Source organism: Diabrotica undecimpunctata, chromosome 4 (genome assembly GCF_040954645.1).
Source record: "Diabrotica undecimpunctata isolate CICGRU chromosome 4, icDiaUnde3, whole genome shotgun sequence".
NCBI lineage: Eukaryota > Metazoa > Arthropoda > Insecta > Coleoptera > Chrysomelidae > Diabrotica > Diabrotica undecimpunctata.
In genome coordinates, this window is record NC_092806.1 from 69,903,442 (window position 1) to 69,921,952 (window position 18,511).

An 18,511-nucleotide genomic window follows, 5' to 3' on the forward strand; every position below is an offset into this window, starting at 1 on the left:
GTATAATGCGACACCTCATTTGAAGGAGAATTTAATTCTCTTCTCTATTTAACGACATTACATTTTTAACTAAAATATTTTTTTAAGGGTACAAAAACAATTTTTTTTATTTAAATTCAACTAAATTACAACTAATGATTTAATTCATAAGTTACTTTAAAGTAACCAAATTATGCATTACAATTATTTTAAATTAAATGTTGGAAATGCCATCCATCGGTTCCTGCCATGACTTTCTGAAGTAAATACTTAAAAAAGCAAAAATAAGTAAAAATAACAATGGACACAAAAAGTTATCTCATAAACACTGAAACTTTTTGTCAAATGCTAATTCAAGCAAGTGATAGTGGCATAGTTACTGTAATATTTATTGTTGTAAATGTTTTGATTTTGTGAATTGTCATCAGTTGTCAATTGTAATTTTTACTCTTGAATACTAAATTATGGTGGGTAGTGGGTTTTTCGGTCAAAAGATGGAGAAAAAAGACAAAGAAGTTGGCTACTTCATCTATGTATTTGACGACGTTTCGCTCTCTAATCAGAACGCATTATCAGTTCATCTAAAAAGAACAATATGAAAAACCAACATCCATAGAAAAGTCAATATAAATGTGTTACCTCAAAAAGACATGTAGCAGTCAATGGTATAATATGTAAAGAAGCATAAGATATTGGACATTAAATGGTTAGGTTGTATAAACAATTAATTGAAACTAAATATAGTTTACAAGTTGATACAAACAGAATAGCAAAAGACCATGTGGTTTTTGTACATGTAATTAAAAAAAAGTATGTAAAAACTTATGTAAAAAATAAGTATTTGTCGAGAACTAACAAGATCATAAAATCATACTTCCAACAGTATGATTTTAATTTAATTTTATTTTTATTTTAGGTAACATTATTGAAATGATTAAAAGTTTATTATAGTAATATTATAAAAGATGTAATGAAGTTACCACAAAAAGCTTCCAATACTTTCAGGAGACCCCCGGCAAATGGAAGCCCATTTTAGATCCACTTGATCCACGTGAAAAGACAGTGTCCTTGATGTCAAAACATGACAAACAACAAGGCGAGTTACCAACCGCTAATGCAGTAAAGCGGTAAGTTTAAAAATATGAAAAAGTAGGCGAAAACCTTGTCTGTACGAACCATGAAAGAAAACTGGAAAGGGAAAATAGCTTTAGTTAATAGTTGGATATGGGGATAAAACCAGAACACAACGAGAAGTATGTAATTTATTTAATATAAAATATTCTAATACGCCTACTAATTACACAGTCCATTTTTAGTAAAATTAAGAAAACATTTAGAAAAACTGTTTTGATGTAATATTCATTGTGGCAGAGAATCGTCAAAATAATTCAAGGCAAATTGCAGCTGATACAGACCTTTCTAAAAGGTCTGTTTTACGTGTACTAAAGAAAGAGAAGATATAATTATTATATCAAAGCAGATATTCTTATATACTCCAGTCACTCGAGCTATTCACCTCCTAATTTTGTAGGACTAAAACCGATTCACTTGAAATTTGATAAGTTGATGGAAAAGTTCTAAAATCACAAAAGATATATAACTCTGATGTGTGCCCCATGGGTGGCTACCACTCCTTCTAGGGGCTGGAAATTTTTTGCTCAAAATAATCACGGGAATCGATAGAAAATTAAGTTCTAAGCAACCTTTGTTTTATAAAGTTTTATAAAGTCGATACAGATTGAGATATTTATGGTTAAAAACAGCTAATCTTCATTGAAAAATGTTCATCGGTTTTTCATAAATAACTTAAGAAATATGCCTTCGATCGAAAAAGTATGTGAACAAAAATAAAGCTAATAAAGGAATATTAAGATACATTTTTTAAAAGATATTCTAAATACAATACAATGTGAGATATGGTCGGTGAAAGAAGACATTTTTTTACGAATATTTGGATTAATGTATTCAACATTAAATTGTAAGAACAGGGTTGATTTTTCGGGGGTAATGATATTTATAGTCTATAAAATATAGCAGTTTTTTTATAGTCTATAAAAAGACCGTTCAAAAAAATTGTTATTGTTTTAAAAAAAAGTTATATTAATGTGTATCGTCTATTTTCAAAATTTCAAAAATTTTTTTTTTCAAAATATCTTAAAAATTATAGCATATACGGAAAAAATTAAGCAGTATAAAAGGCTCTGTTTTCAATAAATATTTTCCATTTCTATAAATTCCTGTACCTTAAAAACCAATGGAGATATTATTGATTGAAATGTATTTCTTGTTTTGAACGCCCCCTGTTTCGAGGGCTTCAAACTTTAATTTTTTAAAATAGAAGTTTGGTTTTTAATGAACCTAGCCTTGTAGCCATTGAAATTTATTTTCAAATTGTTGGTAAGAAAAACAATGATATTTTGGGAGATAATTTTGGAGCGTAAAAAATATACGTATTGTGGAGCTCTCACATATCTCAAGTACACATAATAGCTTTGTAGATGAATATCTTGGCATCAACAAATAAGGTTGAGTGTTTCGTACTGTTACTAGCATAGGGGATAGTTTCTAAGAATTAAAAACGTTTTATAAGCAAGGAATTTTTTTATTGATTTAAATACGTAAGTTTAGAATTTTAATGTGCGACAAAACTATTTTTAACGTTGTAGTCGTCTTTTGGGGTGATTTTAGGGGTTGAGGAGTTTAAACTAAAGAAATATCGTTTCATAAGCAAGGAATAAATTTTTAGTTATCTAAATGGAAAATTAAAAGATTTTAAACTATAAATAGGCTTTTAAGTATCTTTTTCTGGGGGTTGATAGAGGAAATAGAGGTAAAGGGATGCTTTTTAGAAGTTAAAACCTTGAAAACAATAAACCATCATTATTTCACAAGCGACGAATAAATTGTTATGGATTTTAATTTATAAATTAAGCATTTCACATCGTAATAAATTATTTTTTAACGTTATTTACGTCATAAACGGTGATTTCTAAGGGTTGAAAATTTTTAGTAAACTACTAATTATCATGGAATATTTTTATTTTATTTAATTCAATCAGATTTTAATGCATAAAACGCCTAAATACGTGCTTTCCTATTATTCCACTTAGGGTAGTTTTAAATCCTTAAAAATGAAAAGCACACTTCGTCCTCATATAACTTTTGCAAAGGGGGCGAGACAAGCTTACATCCCAAACTTTCAACTAAATCCATGGAGTCCGACAGAATTAGAAGGTAAGGTCCTATTCTCCGCCCGAGTTACTGGACAAATATCTATTATTGTACTCCTTAAAATCATCATCAGTCATCGATTATAATATTAGTAAACAAAAATCTGTATTACAGTGGAATGATGTAATAGTTCTCCGAGGAATAACATGTGGATCCGATCACTACTTAGTAAGAGCGAAAATTTTGTTTCCACTTAAGATAATACACGGAGACCAAAACCTAGAAGACAAGCAAGACTTGCAGACAGTAGATACTCCGAAGTACAACTTCAATAGTTTTATAAATGATAGTACTAAACAGCTATACCAACGACGACTGGATGAAAAACTACGAGAAATAGAGAGACAAACATTTTCAGATATTTACGAGAATATTATTGCTAACTTACACCAGGCCTCTAAGGAGACACTCGGGACACAGCAAAACAAAATTAGTAACAAAATATGGTGGAACGAAGAAATCGAATATATGGTAAAACAGAAAAAAGAACAGCATCTAAAATGGCTAAATACAAAAAATACTGAAGACCATCAAGCTTACAAAGAAGCCGATAGACAACTACGAAAAATGATAAAACAAGAAAAGAATAAAACATGGGATCAGAAATGTCAAGAGATCAATACATACATCGGAGGGAAGCAATGTACAGAGGTATGGAATTTTATACAATCAGTAAAAAATACAGCAAAAGACAAAGCACACATACACACCATAAAACCAAGACAATGGAAAGATCACTATGAAAGCTTGCTGACAAAGACAAGACAAGAATACCTAGCGAACTCCCCAACACAGTCAGTACATATACAAGGAGAGGAAGCGAGGGTAGACATCGAAACAGTAAGGAAGGCTGTAATGACCCTAAAGAATGGTAAATCCGCTGGACCTGAGGGAATCTATGCTGAAATGCTTAAGAATGGAACTCATAAACTATTTGAAATATTAACTTATGTGATCAATCGGTGTCTAAATGGACACCCAGTACCAGAACAATGGAGAACGGCATACATGTCCTCAATACACAAAAAGGGGGACAAAAGGAATTGTAATAATTATAGAGGCATATCGGTAACCAGCACCCTGAGCAGACTGTATGGACGAATTTTGAGAAATATGATCGAGGAAGAAAATAAACACAATGAAGAGGAAGAACAAAGCGGGTTCCGTGCAGGAAGATCGTGCACCGATAACCACCGATGACCTGCAAAAAGCATATGACAACATCCCCTTAACAAAACTGTGGACAACGTTGAAAAGATCTAACATCAACCACACATTGATAAATACTGTACAAGAACTATATAGAGACTCTAAGGCACAGATAAAAACAGGAAAATATCTAACGGAAGAATTCCTGGTTACAAAAGGCTTGCGACAGGGATGCTGTATCTCACCAACCTTATTCAAGATATATGTTGCAGCGGCATTGGAAAGATGGAAAAGAAAGGTACATAGGACGGGTATAGAGCTTAGCAATGAATGTATATATACACTCCAGTTTGCTGATGACCAGGTAGTGCTAGCGACCGACAGGGAAGACATGCAGTACATGCTAAGAAAACTGATAGAAGAATATAACGACTGGGGAATGAATGTCAATACAACAAAAACCAAATATCTTTGTATTGGAAACGAGTCAGATAACATAGACCTCGACAACGGACAACATATTTCCTGCTCTCAGAGCTATGACTACTTGGGTGTTGCCTTTGACAATACAGGAACTGATACACGGGAAATAGAAAAACGAATCACTCAAGCAAAGAAAGTATACTGTGGATGTCTCAATAGTATACTGTGAAGTAAAGAGATAACGAAAGGAAGGAAATTTAATATATATGAGACCATGATTAAAACTACTCTTCTTTATGGCGCTAAAACATGGAGAATTAGTGAAAAGAACAAAAAGCGAATAGAAGCAGTAGAGATGGATGCAATGAGAAGATCTTTAGGTATTTCCAGACGAGACCGAATCATAAATGATGTAATAAAACAACGTATGGGAATAGAAGGAAATATAACTCAAGATATAGAGAAGAAACAATTAAGGTGGTATGGGCATGTTCAACAGTTCAACGGATGCCAGCATCAAGACTCCCCAAAAAAGTAATAGAATGGCAACCGATAGGTCGACGGAAAAGAGGAAGACCCAGATTAGAATGGCAACACGGCGTAAACAAGTCCATGAGCGAAAGAAATTTAACAACAAACGACTGCGAAGATAGGAAGAGATGGTGTTTAGGTATCGGACAACGTCGAAAGACGTTCTAAACCGATGTATATTATATATATATATATATATATATATATATATATATATATATATATATATATATAAATCATATTGACTAATAGTATAAAAATACATATTTTATTATCTTACAAATAACTTGTTTAGGCAGTCATTAAAAGTAAATTAATACACTAATTTAACAAACTGGCTGCAATTATTGCTATTTTAATTAAACTGAATAAATCGACTAGCAAAAACATGCTGAATACGAAAAAAAAAAAATCAAATTATACTTCTTACATTACTGAGAAACGTCAAACGCGTGACATTTTCGTTTACATCTATCGAAAAAATAATACGGTAGTAGAGACGATCGCGTCAGCATAAACATGAGTGTTTATGGCATTTTTGTGGTATTTGCATATACTATAGTGATAATCAGATAAAACTAAACCTAATAATTGTTAACAAGTCAAGAAATGAAGAAACTTTACAAAGTTGGCTTTCCACTTCGTAGTAATTAAGGCATTTACATATGTTAAGTTGATATTTCCGTTATTTGACCATATTAAGTAGAAAATTTCCGTTAAGTATCTACATCTGCTCCGATTTGTTTCATCCAATCATATTAGTGTCAACGAAAAATCTATAAATCATTGGCTGTTCTAGAATATTTGTAGGGTATATACTTTAAGAATTTACTCATGATCTTATATTTTCTTGCCGAAATTCCTTAAATGTTAGCTAGTTTTCAGAGAAACTTTATACTGTGGTAATATTTCTTACATACATCAATTACGAAAATTGGTATCTTAATGGAAATAATATCTAATTATGAACGGATATTGTATTGATATGCTGTTCTTAATACTATTTATGTTATACTATACTTACCCATAATTGTCTAAGGAGTACAGTTAGTACGATAGGGCATTAGTTACTGCAGTTTAAATATACGATATAAATCGTTAAGGAAAACCTATTCATGCCCTGGCTAATTTATCCCGGTTTTTTCGCTGGTACATTAAATAGTTTAGCAAGAAATAAATAGGTAAATCAAAACTTGTGAAAGGCAACAATTCAGTTTTTTATTCAAACTTTGCAAATATTTTTCGTAAAGTTACCGATCTGGAATATAAATAAACATTTTGTGTGATTTAAGTCGAATTTAGATGTATAAAATTATGTGATTTTAGTCCAATAATACGGGATGTTTTGTTTCTTGGTAGTTTAACTGAATGAACTAGACTATACAAAAATGGTATAGCCACAAGAAGATTAGACAGAACCTGGTCCCAAGATATACTTAAGGAATAACCCAAGTAGAATAAGGTGAAATATCATTGGATGTCCTCCTCCACGCCCAAAAAACATGTAACTTATTTACAAAAAAAACTTAATACTCTGTAAATAATGTAGATTTTAAATAGAAATATTAAATAAAAAAATCTTTGACAATTTTAGAATCTCATGTCTCAGAAGTTTATTGATAAATTAATTTTAAGTGGTACTCTAGAATGGTACATGAAGACGGATAGGCTAAGATCGACAAAACATGTGATACAGAGTGTTGACAATATATCTGTATGTCTTAGAAAAAGTTGGCAAGGAGAAGTCAGAGAAGATCTGGAGAAAATAAAAGTCAAACAATCGGAGATAGTGGCACAGGACTGATATGAATATTAGACAAAAATAAAGCGGCAAAGACCCACGAAGGGTTAGAAGTAATTAATGATGTTGATTAATTACCCTAAGTGTCCACAAATTTTGTATTTGGATATGTCAAATTCTTAAGATTTTCCATTAAACTCCTGAAAATATCAGAAACTGGGTAAAAACGATTTATAAAATCTAACTGATAAATCTACGCTGTTATTTAAAAATTAAGTTGATGTTGGTGAGATAGAAACTATATTTCAGATTGTAGTTCGCATAACATTTGTTTTTAATATTTTTTTATAATAATGGCATTATTTTTGATTCATCATAATTCATATAAATGAAAATTCTAGTTACCTTCGGTCACATCGACAATGCGACAAAGTAAACGGCCTATAATTAAAATAGTTATATTTCTTTGTCATTCCTGGAATGTCCATCCTACAAAAATCGTGTCTTCTGCAGCATCGGTCTGTTAGCATCATGCTGCCAACGTCTGTATATTTTCGAGCTCGATTTCGGTCGCCACACCAATTAGTACCCGGCAAAATAAATATTGATCTTTTGGATCTTTTTGGAAACCTGACAAATATGAGAAAAATTGATATCAATCTTGATATTTCACCAGAAAAAACGTTAAATCAAAAATACAGTAACTAAATATTTAGAGACAATACATATTGCACAAAAAAAACAACAGGCAACATTATACATATAAGGCGATTCGTTAGCTATCCATGACATACATAATATAATCTGTATTTTCAATGTAAAATTGTCACGAACCAGGTCTACTTATCCTTATTTAATTGATTACAGAATATCAAATAAAAAATTATCTAATATAGAAGATTTTTAAATCAATTTGTAGTATAAAACTATTAATATTAAATTTCTATGCAGATTTTTGTATTGATACTAAAAGTGGCGATATGATGTTTGATGGCACTAATATTTTTTCAGCATAATTTGATCATTTATTATTGGCTATCTTTTAGAATTGAAGGAGAAAACTCTACGTTCTTTGACATTAATAATGGGCTAAGACAGGGGGACCCGTTGGCGTGTCTGCTCTTTAATATTGCCTTGGAAAAGGCAATTAGACAATTAAATATTAGAATGAATGGAACTATTTTTAATAGATCGACGCAAATTCTCGCATTCCCTAATGATATAGTTATAGTAGGCAGAAGTATGAGAGACATGGTGCAGTGTTTTACAAGGCTTGCTGACGCAGCAAGTGAATTAGGACTTGTGGTAAACGAGGAAAAAACCAAATATATGTCGGTTTCTAAAAACCCTCGAAATATCCAACAGAGAATTCAAATTAACAACCATACCTTTGAGCAAGTCAAAGAATTTACATATCTTGGATCGCTAGTAAACGCAACAAACACGACAAGCGACGAAATAAAAAGACGCATAGCAATAGCAAACAGAAATGTTCACGGCCTCCAGAAACATAAAACGTGCAGTAAAGCTTAATATATACAGGACCTTAATAAGACCGGTTTTGATATACGGGGCTAAAACGTGGATCTTATCTCAAAATGATAAAAGACTTCTTGGTATTTTTGATAGAAAAATTCTTAGAAAGATTTTTGGGGCCGTAAATGAAAATGGGCCATGGCGTCGAAGATACAACTTTGAACTATATCAGTTATACACCGATCCAGATATTGTGAAATTCGTTAAAGTGCAGAGACTTAGATGGGCTGAACACATTGCCAGGATGTCAGATCACGAATACACGAAGAGATTAACATTTTCAAAGCCAGAGAGCACAAGAATCAGAGGACGACCACGAATGAGATGGATTGATGATGTAGAAGAAGACCTACATATTCTAAGGGTTAGAAGATGGAGGGAAGTTGCCAGGAATCGACAGGAGTGGCGACTTCTTTGTGAGCAGGCCAAGATCCACAACGGATTGTCGAGCCACTTATGATGATGATTATTGGCTATCTTTAGCAAAATGACATATAATATCATAAATTGCATTTTGTCTGGTGCAAGTTTAAAAAATCGTAAATTATTTAATAATTTTTTGGATTTATAAAGTCATAAAGATAAGAGATTATACTGCTTTATAGGTTTTAAGGAATTTGTCATAAATTATTTAGTTTAATCTAATTAGTTAGTTGTTAAGCTGGATATCTACATAAGGTTACCTAATAATTATCCAACAGATGAATGTCTATTGGAAGAACAGCCAACAAAATAAATATATTTAAGAATAAACTAATGAAAATTGAAGGTGAATTTTTGTCTCAGTCTCAGTTGAATAAGCCATTCATGCAGTGTTGAATCAAATATTTTTTTATAATTAACATAGGCTGCAAAAAGATTACGTTAGTTTGTAGGATTGTTCTGTACACAGTTTTGAAAGATGCACTAGTATACAGAGAATGGGACTATTTTCAGAAGATAAATAATTGGTAATGTCTGACTCACCATCATCATCATAAACTTGTATGCGTTACCTGCTGGTCTCCCTCAGCTCTTTCCATCTCTCTGTCTTGTGCGGCTTTCATTCAGTTAATGCCAACATACTTCAGGTCGTCAGTACATCTGGTTGGTGGGTATCCTTTGCTCCATAGTGCGTCTTGGGCTCCACTCGACTATACGTTGTGTCCATCGACTGTTTGACAGTCTTGCGACGTGTCCTGTCCAATTTCATTTTAGCAATGCGTTTTTTTCGATAGCGTCTACTGTTTTTGTTCTAAGTCGTATTTCTTCATTTGAGATTCGGTCTTTCAGAGATACATCCCACATCTGGTGCTCCATAGCCGTCTGACTCTCGCGAATCTTGTTCTCTACCTTTTTTGTGAGAGCTTATATTTCCACGCCGTAAGTGAGTACAGGTAACATATACTGGTCGCCGATTTTCCTTTTGAGGCATATGGATAAATCCAATTTAAATAAATAGTTTAATTTACCACACGCTGCCCAGGCTAATTCTATGCGACGTGGGAGCTTAGATGTCTGAATATTTCTGCCCTAATAAATTATTTCATATCGTAAGTACTTATACGATGCAGTCTGCCCAATATCCCTTCCACTAATAGCAATATTACGATTTAGCAACAGATTATTTATTATTTGCGTCTTGTTCATGTTAATTGTCTCATCCATACGATCGGTTATAAGGACGATGCAATCTGCGAATCTTAAATGACTGAGCTCCTCTTCATTTATTTTGATATTATACTCGTTCAGATCTGCTTCTTACAAGTATGTTATAAAAGACTCGTGAATAGCTTTGGAGAGTCGGTGTCTCCTTGCTGTACCCCTCGCTGTATACAGAAGTTATTTGTTTCTTGTCCAGACAGTCTTATGTTAGCCTTGGCATTTTGGTACATATATTTGGTACATATGATATAATTAAAAGTGCCAATGATTTGTTGTATTCTGCAGACTTTTCAATCAGGTTCTTTATCACTAGTAAGTGGTCGTTTATGCTGTATCCCGATCTAAAGACTGATAGAAGTCTACTTAGCCTCGAGTCTTTTTTTGACAATTTTTGTGAAAAGCTTATAAATATGTGTATTGACTGTATTGTTTCACTAAGAAGGGATTTTTCTTGATAAATGCATTTGGCAAGCCCACTTGATGCGCAGATCAGCGATTTTAGGATTTTCCAAGTCATTCCTAGTTTTGATAAAGTGTACCTTCATACTTTTTAGACACCTATATTTTTTTTTTGATATAAATTGTGAGGAATTCCCCAAGATTAGGACAAATACGTCAATATTTAAACAGCTAAAATAAACAAAATAGAAGATACTCGCAATAGAAACAATACAATTATATTGGGCACTTTTGGACACACTGAATAGTATACGGTGAAAAATCAAAGGTACAATAGGAGATCCTCCTAATTACAGTCATCAACGCACTATTCCGAATATGTAACAAACAATGGAAGAACATCGGACTGATTTACTAATTATGATATGTGTATGATATGCTCAACGACTAAGAAAAATAACCAATCTTTTAAAATTGTATGTCGATGTTATTAAATGTGCCATATATCCACATAATTTATATCAGTAGTGATTAGTAACAGTAGCAATGTTCCTGTTATCAGCATTGCAATAATTTCTAATTTTTAATTAGACTTGTCGATAAACTCTGTGGTAGATTAATTATTCTAATTGATATATTGAAAGAAATTGTATAAAGTGTTAATTAAAAAATTATTTTCTTATCTCACGAGATGTCAACTATTTAGTGTGGAAAATAGGCTTCATCTAGATTTCATATCTGAGACTATAAAACTTAATTTGCTTCTTTCAAGCTTATCGCGTACTATATATTTTAAAGTATATTTGTTTGCAACTGGCAGCTCATTAGAAATATAAATCTTCAAATAGAGCCAAGTGTTTGAAGACCAAATTAACAATCAAGATGAAACAACCAATACTCCAAATAATCAAGAATTGGAATCGGATAGTGAAGACCATATACCGCTAACAGTATGGCTAGCAAAGCCAGATAACTCTATATTTTAAACCCAAAATAAAAGTTATATAAAACAAACAAATCAATTTATTGAAACTACAGACCCCACAGATGTGTTTTTGGAACTATTTCCTGAGGATCTAATTCACCTAATTGTATTTCAAACAAATCTATATTACGTTCAAAAACACAGAAAAGGAAGTGGACTTACACCTAGCATAGAAGACGAAGTCAAAACATTTCTTGGAGTAAATTTATTAATGGGTGTAAAGGCCATGCCCAGTTACAGAGATTATTGGTCATCGCGTGATGAATTACGAGACCCTTTCATCAGTTCGGCTGTCACGTAACAGATTCGCTTGGTTACTAAGCAATTTACATCTGGTTGATAATATAGTGCATCCAAAAAAACTGATCCCGGATTTGACAAACTTTATAAAGTGCGACCTCTACTGGCCAAACCCACGGAAATTTTTCTTACAGCACTGAATCCACATGAGTTTCAAGTGATTGATGAGTCTATGATTCGATTTAAAGGTCGAAGCAGTATCCGAGGGTACTTGCCCAATAAACCTATAAAACGTGGCTACAAAGTATGGGTTAGAGCAGATTCAAGAGGAATCCACGCACAGGATTTATGCACTTGCGGAATTTATGCAAGTGAAACCGATAAAAAAAAAGAATGGATTTACCAGAGTTCAAAACTGACAAACAAATAAATCGAGGAGATTCAGATTACCGTATTTCAATATATGGGCTATCTGTGTTGAAGTGGATAGATCGCAGAAGTATGACTCTTTTAGCAAATCACCAAAATCCAGCAACAAACGAAGTTATAAAGAGAAGACAAAAGGACGCTACTATGAATAAGGTTTCATGTCCATAAATGTTAGTGCTCTACAACTCACATATGGGATATGTTGACATGCTGAAAAGTCTTTATGTCGTGAATCGTTAAATCACACAAGTGGTGGTATAAACTATTTTTTTATTTTGTGGATGCTTGCGTCGTAAACGCAATTATTCTATTTCAACTTAGAAGCTAATCCAAAAGTATGTCTTAGAAAGAATTCCGGCTCCCTGTGATTAAAGACCTTATTGGAGCTCCAGAACAATTAAATGAAATATTAAAAGAATATTGGAATACTTTGTACCATACACAATAAAGGAGATATCTTTGAATGCTCTATCCACAGAGGAATTACGCTTCTAAATGCAGCGTATAAAATATTTTCCACAGTATTATGTCACCGTATGACACCATATGCAGAACGCATAGTAAGAAAATACCAGGCTGGTTTCAGATGTGGTAAATCGACAATTCATCAGATTGCAACCCTGAAACAAATTTGGAAAAAAACGCTGGAATATGGCATTGATACTCATCACACTTTTATAGACTATAAAGCAGCCTATGACTCTGTAAATAGAAGAGAAATGTTCAAAGCAATGAAAGAGCTAGGAATACCAAATCAGTTGGTAAATTTAACAAAACTAAATCTTGAAAAAGTTGATTGTAGAGTACGAATTCAGGGGGAACTGTCTGAACCTTTTAAAACAAATAATGTGCTGCGCCAGAGAGACCCTCTCTCATGAATACTGTTCAATCTGGCTCTGGAAAAAGTAATACGTATGTCACAAATTACAACCACTGGTTCAATATATAATAAATCAGTGAAAATCTTGGCCTATGCTGATGATATCAATATTGTTGGGAGAACGAAAAACGCTGTACAAGAGGCGTACGTAGCATTAAAAGAATCAGCTACAAAAATGGGTTTAATAATAAACACCAACAAAATGAAGTATATGTAAATAAGTACGCAACCACAAATCCTACGACCACTCGTTATAAAAAACCACGTCATTTAAGCAGTGAACGAATTTGTATACCTTGCAGCGCTCCTTAACACTGAAAATAATACTACCGCAGAGATAACAGATTCTACTTTGGGCTCAATATCCCCCTTAAATCCACAATTATATCGAGAAATACAAAAACAAAACTCTACTAAACAATAATACGCCCAGTCCTAACATATGGTTGAGAGACCTGGACTCTAACAAAAAATAATGAAAATATGTTAGATGTTTTGAAAGAAAAGTACTAAGGCGAATCTATAGAGCAGTGAATGACAATAAAGTGTGGAGAAGACGATACAACTTTGAACTTTATAGAATATACCAGGAATCTAACATCGTAAAATATATTAAGATAGGACGTCTGAGGTGGATAGGACATGTAATACGGATGAAACAAAATGACCCAGCTAGAAAAACGCTCCTTGATAGACCGATTGGTTAGAGAAGGAAAGGAAGATCCAGAATAAGATTTCTTGATAACATCGATAAAGATATGAGAAATACGAGAATACGTGCTTGGCGGAGAAAGGCGATGAATAGGGACAACTGAAGAGACATTTTTGAGGAGACTAGGACCCACGCAGGGTTGTAAAGCCAGAATGAGGATAGTGAAAAATTAATAAGGGGAAGACCATCAGCAGAAAAACTAGTAAGTAAATTCAAAAGGTATATTCCCTTGGAACTGCGCCATTCAAAGTCTTCTCATATGCCCCAAAGAACTACTTGTTTGAGATGTGCCAACTGCAGCACGACAGCAAATATTAGCAGAACACAGTGGAAATGTTCATCTTGCAATGTCGGACTTTGTCTTAAACAAGACAAAAATTGTTTTGCAACGTTCCATGCAAAACAATAGGAAGAAAGAAGTGCTACCTGGTTTTTATTTCTCATTTAATGTTCCTTCTGGTATCTTGAGAATATCACATCCTGCAGGATATACTTTAGGATCAGCATTGTTTATTTCGACTGAATTTGTTTTAAGAATACACTAAAATAAATAAATTTTACAAAAATGCTGTTTTTTTTTAATTTAATAAAAATCGGGCTTCGAAGGGTTAAACGTCTGCTAAACAAAAACATATAATACAAATAGACTAAGCGTTGCAATACAGTGTCGTTCCCCCAATGCGACAGAGAAAACTGACGCAATGCAGTCCCTGCATCTCTTTCTAATGGGCCGGATTTTTTGACCACGTGACCTTAATGACCAATGGGAAGGTCACGTGATCGATAAACCAAGCCCATTACAAAAATATGTAGAGATTACTTTGCTTTAGTTTTCTCTGTCGCACTGGGGGAACCGTAATGTATTGCAGCGATCAGTCTATTTCTATTATATGTCTATGCTACTAAGCGAATTGGCGATCTACAGTTTTGTATTTCATTTTAGTTAAAAAATATAAATGATGGTTTATGTACAAGTTATGAATTATTTAAATCTTGGAAATGCTTATAAAGCATATAGGAAATCGAAACTGATTTTATTTCTTTTGTAAACCAAAGTTTTGTTTTCTTTTTTGGCAAAGTAGATAAACATCTTTCTTCACTTATGTGTCTATTGAATAAGTTTATAGCGCCTTTATCTGTCACTCTAATGTCACTATTACCTGATTTCAAAGTTAAATGAATAAAATTTAGTCTTTAAAGAAAAATACCATGATCCGATTCATTTACAGTTCCAGTACCCATACAATCATCATAGCGTGTATGTACCTGAACTAAGATACATTTTTTTCATTTCGTCAACATTTTCATGTTGAAGTCAACCTTGTAGTTGTGAATTTCCTGGCGCATAATACATACTACTAAAGAGCTATTAAATTTATATATAATAATACATGTAATTAATTATTATATATGTATTAGTGTGTTTAAATCGATATAAAATTACTCTTAATTTCGAGTTATTTGCACGACACAAAAAAGCAGAACAGGACATACATAAATAAAAATATATAGTACAGTTTATAAATTTAAATGATAAATATTCAGTTCATTAACACTATACTTTTTCTACGATTTTTACTTACGAAACTAGGGCAATTACATTTTTTGAATGAATGTACTCTGTCACTTGAGGAGTTTTCGTGCTTACAGACTTTTGGAAAAATTTATATATGACTTTTATTTATTTTTCCTACGAGAATAGACACTATTATAAGACGTAATAAAGCAACTAAAAAGCATTTTACCGAATACACGAGCGACGCGGAAGAGAAATTCGGAATTTACATCACCTTTGTTACTGGTGTCCCAATAGCGAACGATATTGGGACACCAGACAATAGCATTAGAAAAAAATAATTTTACACTGCAGTCTATAATCTCAGAAACTATTTAATTATTACAATTAATTTAAATATTATTGAGACAAATTAAAAAATGAGGTAATTGGTTTGAAAACAACAAGCTCAAACAAATAAACTTCATCATCATATTATCTTTGCCTTTATCTATATGCGATGTCAGCTTCCCTAATTACATTTCTCCTTAAGTTTCTATCTTAGGTCATACCAATATCAATCCCCGACATGTCTTGTCTAAGCGTCTCCCCCCAGATTCTCTTGTGTTTTCTCTCCCTTGTATTAGGTCGTTAGTGTCTCGATGTTAAACAAACCCGAACTATCTTAACCTGTGCTCTCCCATTTTTGCATCAATTGGTGCAACCCCTAGACTTTCCCTTAAATATTTATTCTTAATTTTATCCTTTTTTGTCACTCCACTCATCCATCCAGTCATCTTCATTTTCACCACACACATTTTTTGTTTCTTTTTTATTTTAATTACCCAATATTCAGTTCAGCACATTATGTCAGTGCTAAAGGGTCAGTAGTAAGAGCAGCCTTGTCACGGCTAATACCAAATACAGGTGGCCCAAAACAAAGCAGGAGGACGTTATTATCGTCAGTAATCATCATAGACATCAACATTAACATACGGAATATAAATTTGGACTGACACCCACGGAACCCAGGAATCACCGAGAAAGGTCACATCAATATATCGTCTAAGCGCATTAAGAGTTGACAGCACATTCCGCACAGTATCTGAGGACGCAATATGCGTCAAAGCCGGGATGCTACCCATTGGTGTGCTAGGTAAAGAAAGGAAGACCCCTTACCGGCAAAGATAGTTAACTACAAATACATTGTGCCTAGATAAACTTAGAAGAAGAGAACGGCAAAACAGTATGCGTCGATGGCAATTACAGTGGGATTCCGCAATAACAAGCAGGTGGACGCAAGTCTTATACTACAGGTGAATGTTTGGTTGAACGGCAAACAGGGTGAGGTCAACTCCTATCTGACGCATATGCTCTCAGGACATGGCTGCTTTCGAGCATATTTTTAACGCTTTTAACATGACAATTCTCTAGAGTGACCGGTCTGTCTCCGGTCCTTTCATCGGAGGCAGCTTGAGATGCAATCCGCACATTCGCGATGAAAGCCCTCCAGGATCTTCGCCGCATTGAAAGGAGGAGAGCTACAAATAGATGCGATTAAAAGGAAAGAAGCACTGACTTCGAAACATGAAGGAAGACCAATAGCTAGATCCTCCTGTGAAGTAATGCCTTACAGTAGTTTTGCGGAAGAAACAGAGGCAGAGGAAAAGAATGAGCTTTAGTCGGTATTGTACCCTACGTGTCCGACATACCAGGCAGTACATCTAGTGCTGATGATATGTAAATGTATTTTCTACCCAAAAAAAAACACACACATATACACAAATGTAGTAACTTGCCTAACTAAAGTCCATTTAGAGAATACATCTCCGGACCAGGAGATTGTGGTCAGCACTGAAGATGGAATGTTGATTCTGAAAATCTTTTGTGATTTAGCGCGAAAGGATTCTTTTAAATAAATATAACTTTTATAAAGGACTTTTTAATAAAAAAAATTTTGATATATGATGTACAGCCGACTATAGGAAACTAACTTTTTTCCTATGGATTTCTTTATGTGATATCACAATTTTGGCAAGAATCTGAAAAAGAGAGTTAGTAGTAAATAAATATAATTTTCATGTTGAAATTTAGTATTAAAAATTGCCTCAAAGAAAAAACTTATATAAGATAAACATTTGGTGTAGAAAAAATATAGTTTTTAACTAACCTAAATATATTTTTCAATATTTTGATTTTAACTTACCTTTGATTATCCAGGAACACGCGCTGCTTTTTTATGTTCTGCCTAAGTTCCCTATGCCTGTATTTACATTCATCCCTGAGATGTGTATAATTCATCCAGAGAAACGCCGGAGGTAACTCCTTACCGTCTAGAGATTCAACAGTTAAATTTGAGGTAGTTATTAAATTACTTAAATCACGTTTAAAACTAGATAGGAACGTTTTGGTTTGGTTTTGGTCATGACCAAACTCACAGTCTATTAGTTGATCGTCGTCGTCGTAGATCAACTGAATAAAGTGATTGGTTCGGGTCAGCTGTCGAAATTTGAGGCCGAATTTTGATCTGTAACAAAAAAATATATTTTTAGTATATTTGAAAGAAAATATTTGCTAATATAAATTAGAATACATAATTATCAAATGTTATACATGCTATTTTAGAAGATTATGGGTAGGTTTCTTAAAACTAAGATCTATAATATAGTTTATTTTATTGCACTAACATTTTTTATGGTTTCTGGTTTTAAATTTTTTGGTATTTGTTACTCATTTACTTTTTTGTAGACTAGTTTATAGGCTTTTTAGTCTATTAAAAACTTTTACAAGATCTCTTTTACAAGATCCGCTGAGAGCCTTATACCTTTTTGTGGACTGAAAATGTGATAAACGTGAGAGATAAGCAAAAAGAAAAAGCAATTTAAGTTTAACCAACTAAATTTTCTGAAAATTGAATTTTCCTTATTTTCCACAACTTTTCCAAGGTTTCCAATTTTTTTTTCCACGACCTGCCGGGTGCTTTTTATTTGCAAGTTCCTTATTGTAAAAACTAACAAACTTTGAAGTGGCATGAAGGAGAAAATGAGGGACACTAACCTGGTAACATTACACGTTTAGAGTCATAATAATTAACACCTTTGGGGCACCAGTAGCATTTATGCCACAATTTTTAAAAA

The 18,511-nt window shown here is 33.1% G+C and overlaps 1 protein-coding gene across 3 annotated transcripts in view; it reads right to left on the reverse strand.

Annotated features, from left to right (window-relative positions):
* LOC140439656 (uncharacterized) overlaps nucleotides 1-18,511 on the reverse strand; it is a 484,195-nt gene that overhangs the window by 199,866 nt on the left and 265,818 nt on the right. For 2 of the 3 annotated variants that reach the window (XM_072529695.1, XM_072529697.1), the window contains exons 3-4: nucleotides 17,581-17,901; nucleotides 7,460-7,684 (exon numbers count right to left, since the gene is read on the reverse strand). In XM_072529695.1, coding sequence (XP_072385796.1) covers nucleotides 7,460-7,684; nucleotides 17,581-17,901 — 546 coding nt within the window. The remainder of the gene's footprint in view (nucleotides 1-7,459; nucleotides 7,685-17,580; nucleotides 17,902-18,511) is intronic. The other variant, XM_072529696.1, reaches the window with a different exon arrangement.